This window comes from Struthio camelus, chromosome 3 (genome assembly GCF_040807025.1).
Source record: "Struthio camelus isolate bStrCam1 chromosome 3, bStrCam1.hap1, whole genome shotgun sequence".
NCBI classification, from domain to species: domain Eukaryota; kingdom Metazoa; phylum Chordata; class Aves; order Struthioniformes; family Struthionidae; genus Struthio; species Struthio camelus.
Genome location: NC_090944.1, coordinates 48,303,972 through 48,308,441, shown reverse-complemented (window position 1 = coordinate 48,308,441; position 4,470 = coordinate 48,303,972). Strand labels below are relative to the sequence as shown.

The window sequence follows — 4,470 nt, the reverse complement described above, 5'->3', positions numbered from 1 at the left end:
CAAAGTTAGTGGCAATCAGATGGCAAAATGTTCTTGTCTAGTAGTTTTCTTTAAAATAATTGATTTTGCTAAGATTTTATGTTAACATATGTACAGACCAGCGTTTAAAATGATTTATCTAATTGATTCCTTTTGTTACCTGGCTAGCAGGGAAAAGGGGTCGAGGCCGGTCCTGACCTGTTACAATGAAGACTGACTTGCTATGTGGGATTACACCAGAAGCTTGCAGTGGAATAATGGTAAGGAAATCAAGCAACCTTAAGTATCTCAGCTGTATAGGAGCATATTCTGTTGCAAAAGACCTTCCTGCGAAGATCATGGATTCAAATATGGGACATTTAAACTAATACTTGGACTTTGAAATGAATTTCTTTAACAGTTTTCTCTGCAGTGCAAGTTATTAAACTAAAGCTACTCTATTTCCCCGATGTGTTCAACAAAATCCTTAACTTCTAGCATGGTATCTTAATAAAGAATAAAGTTGTTCTTTAAAAAATCTGCTTTAAGTAGATTTTTCCCCCAAGTTTTCTTAGTTAAGGATTCCAAAAGTGGTATTCAAAAATGCTTACATTTAAATTTTTATTGCAGTGGTATGGATGAATACCATCATTGGTATCCTTAAATTTAATTTCTGCTCATGAAGGTTAATCATGATTGTCTATATAGTAATCACTTATGAATTGTGTTCAGATACAGCAGTTTCAGGTGTAATCATCAGAGCTGGTTAGTCAGGCATTCCAGATAGTGGTTCTTTTCAGAACCTTTTTTAAAGGGTTGGTTAACTACCTCAGTAGCAGAGGATTGAACTATACCCTGTCTGTACTGTACATAGAAAATCTTTGTAGATAAAAGCAAGGCTTGTTTAATATGATATGAGGGTAAGATTATAATATACCAAATGTAACATTCTTAGTTGCCTTTAGTTCCAGAGGCTTTGTAATAAGACTTCCTCATGACCATCATAACAGGCCTTGCTTTTGTCGTATTTTGTGGCTGAAAAAGCAGCCTTGCTTCTTCAGATATTGTAGTTATTTGGATGTATAATAGTTTAGCAAGATGTTACTTTTGTAAGACATCAGATGTTCAAAAAAGTGCATCAGCAACTTGTACTAAATACTGCAGTGTCCCTTTATAAAAGGTCAGACTAAAACTGACAACTGTACAGTGAAGCCTGACATTTGGATATTTTGAAGTTTTTCATAAATCATAGAATAGTATATGGCTGTAGTTTAGCTTTTTAGGTAAAACGTATGTTTTCATTAGTGCATTTCTTATTGCTGATCACTGTAAAAACACGTCGATCAGCTTTCCATTTCTCTTACGCAGATCATGATAACCTGTAGAGTAGAGTAGAGTACAATCATTTGTGCTATGTTTTTAATTTTCTAAAGCACCTTGATGACAGTGAGTGTTCAGTGGTGAAGCATCCTCTATTGAACCACCCTTAAAAAACAAAACAAACAAAAAACCTTGCCAAGTCCAACTTCATATAGGTAAAAGATAGATAAAATTATGACTTGCTTTGGACTTGGCACAAAGAGCTTCCCTTAGCCCCCTCCCCAAAGGGATACTGCAGTTGTACTACATACCCATAGGCACCACAATGAAAATCGAAGCTTATACCTAATTAAGGTTTTATACACACCAGTTCCCCCAGTAAATGCAAATTTTAACAAAATTAGACATGTCATATGTTGAAAATGCTCATGGCAAACAATCATTTTGCATTCCTGCAAATAAAATTGTTTTATACTGTAAGCTGGAGGCGAGTGTAACTTATTTTTGTAATAAAGTTTTTATTTTTTTTATGTGTCATTAATATAAATGTGTGTTAGTACAGAGATCTTCTGGTTAAAAACTTAGAATCGCACACATTTCAGTATGTTTACTTGTATTTACATAATTTTTAGACTAGTGGTTGCCAATAGCCTGTATGTTTCACATTAATGATTTTTTTTTTTTGTTATCTTAATAAACCATTTTAGTATGTTGTATGTCAATTACTGGGATAGCTGGGACATGAAGTGTAATTTAAAATTGTCAAGTATTCATTGGAATATGTAAATGTGCCTTGCCAGTTTTAAACTTTAGACAAAGTAAGTGAATGATGGTGAAATGAGTAGTCAATGCTTAAGAGACATTTGCTACCACAGTATCATATACTGCCCTTGCTAAAGAAAAGTACCTTTTTCCTCAAATTTGAGCATAAAATTATACAGTTGCATTAGCTTCTGGATTTTAAAATATAGTGATAGGATATTAGGCTTATGGAAAGTGGGTTTGCTAATTGTAGCCTTAAGTATAATTTTGAATTTCAATGTAATCCTTGGTGCTGGCGTTCCCAGTGCCAAGGAGTTTAAATGCTCCCTTCAAAGAGGTTGCCATGCCTACTGGCACTTTTACTGTCATATGGTTTTATAAGGAACACTGTCAAGGTGTGTAAACCAATTTTGAACTTGTTATAAAGAGGAAAAATGAAATAACTGGGGGCCATAGGAGAGGGGGAGTCCTCAGATTTCGTATTCTTGAAATCTCTCCATTGCTTAAAAATATAAAACGCTTGTGGGATCACAAGTGGTAGTGACCAGTTCTTAGTCTGGAGATGGGGGGGTGGGGTGGGGGAAAGGAGGGGGAATGTATTTATGGAATTACAGCAGTTGATGGAAGTGCATAAAAACATTGATATTAAAGCACTACATGTGTTGAAATTGTGGATAATATCCTTAATTTCAGCTCTGATATTTAAAAAAAAAAAAAAAAAAGGCATGGGGGACTATAGGAAAAAAATGTCAAAATTGACAGGAAACTTTGTTTTTAATGAGTTGCAAGCAATGGTGAGTGAGCAAAATCTAAAGATCTTGACAGTGTTCCCTCTAATTATGAACTCAAGCCATTATAACTTTTAAAATTAAATATGATTTGCACTGTTCTGATATTGGTGCAGTTTTTTAGCAAAATGATCAGAAAACTAAATTGCATGTGGTGATTAATACTGTGGGGGGGAAAACAAAAAAGAAAAAATGTTACTTTCAAAGCTTTAAATTTGGTTGTGTAAAGAAAAACTCTTTAATATTAAGTATGGAAATACTGGTGAGAATGGGCAAGTGCATTTATACAACATCAGTTTGGTTGCACTGAGTGTTGGTAAACTTGAAATGTTTAACAGCAATAATGCGTTTCTTACGGAGTGCTTTCGTGACAAATTAACATATAATGCACAGTTCTTTTGGCATGTTGTAGGCAAGTGTTGACTAAATGTATTATGCTGCCTGTGATTATTTGCATAGTAGGTTTTCTCTGCTGACATACCCACAAAGGATTTGAGCATAAGCTGGCACATAGTTTCACATTGGTTTGTAATGTGTCCCTAAATTTGAAGCCTAATTGAATTTAGTAAGAAATTGGGAATTTCTGCTGCTTAACACTTCTGGTTTATAAACACTCCAATACACAGCTCTTTAAATTATACTTTTGTTACAACATTCATTTTTGTTGTTTAAAGGGATTTCATATAGGACATACAACTGTGTGTTTTTTGTTTTTTAAGAGGGGCGTTGTTATTGACCCAAAGTTTAAGTCTTTGTTTTTTAGGATTTGGAGGAAGGCTATTATTATAGGTATATTAAGACCAAATTTTGAATTTCTGCGTCATACAACTCTTAATCAAAATCTAAAATAAGGAATAGTTGTTCTAGGCAGGGGTGAGGGTGTGATGTAAATTTAGCTTCCCCGGAAGGTAGTATTTTGAACTTAATATTTCAGGGTAGAAACGTTATTTATGGCTGCAACTTCTTCCCCTTTGTGCCTTTGATAATTCTTGTAGAAGCTTCATATGCTCAGCCTTGCAGTTTTGTTGGTGCCCCCATACCTCAGTGAGGGGAGACTTTTTGACAAGAGCATAAGCACATTTTAGTGTTTTTTAAATAGCACGCACTCAAGCTGATACATTCCACAAAATTAGGAGTGTTATTCCCTCACTTGTATTAGTGAAAACTTAGTGGAAAATTTTAATTGTTTAAAATGGAGTAGCAAGTATTTGAAGTAGGTAATAAGGAAGATGAATAAACTACTGTGTAGTGTTCTGAGAATTGAGATCAGCTAAATTGGAGCTTGAGCCTGTGTTCATAGCTTGAAGCTTGTGAATCTGAACTTTGACTGGCACCGATGGACTCAATAGTCTACCTTCACAGAGCGTCTTGCCAAATTGACTCCAGTGCCAGTGCATCATGTCCCTTTGCTAGGAATAGCTGGTTCTGTTAATAGGGTAGAGGGAACACCAGCTCGTACTTTTCACTAAGGCTGTCTGTCGGTTGAAAATGAAATGTGGTAATAGGAGAGAAAGTCTAGCTGAAGTTTTCTTGATTCTTAGTGTGGGTAGTGGGGGAAGAAGGATAAATTATTGTTACTTTACAGATTGTAATGCATACAAACATAAAGCTTCCCAGAAACTGTAGTTAAACTACTTTCTGG

At 35.0% G+C, this 4,470-nt stretch overlaps 1 protein-coding gene across 3 annotated transcripts in view; it reads left to right on the top strand.

The window, feature by feature from the left end:
* SYNCRIP (synaptotagmin binding cytoplasmic RNA interacting protein) overlaps positions 1-3,468 on the top strand; it is a 27,294-nt gene extending 23,826 nt beyond the window's left edge. For 2 of the 3 annotated variants that reach the window (XM_068937712.1, XM_068937711.1), the window contains exon 12: positions 148-1,865. In XM_068937712.1, coding sequence (XP_068793813.1) covers positions 148-189 — 42 coding nt within the window. In that variant the 3' untranslated portion in view covers positions 190-1,865. Of the gene's footprint in view, positions 1-147 lie in introns of all 3 variants that reach the window. The other variant, XM_068937713.1, reaches the window with a different exon arrangement.
* Positions 3,469-4,470: the final 1,002 nt, after the last annotated feature.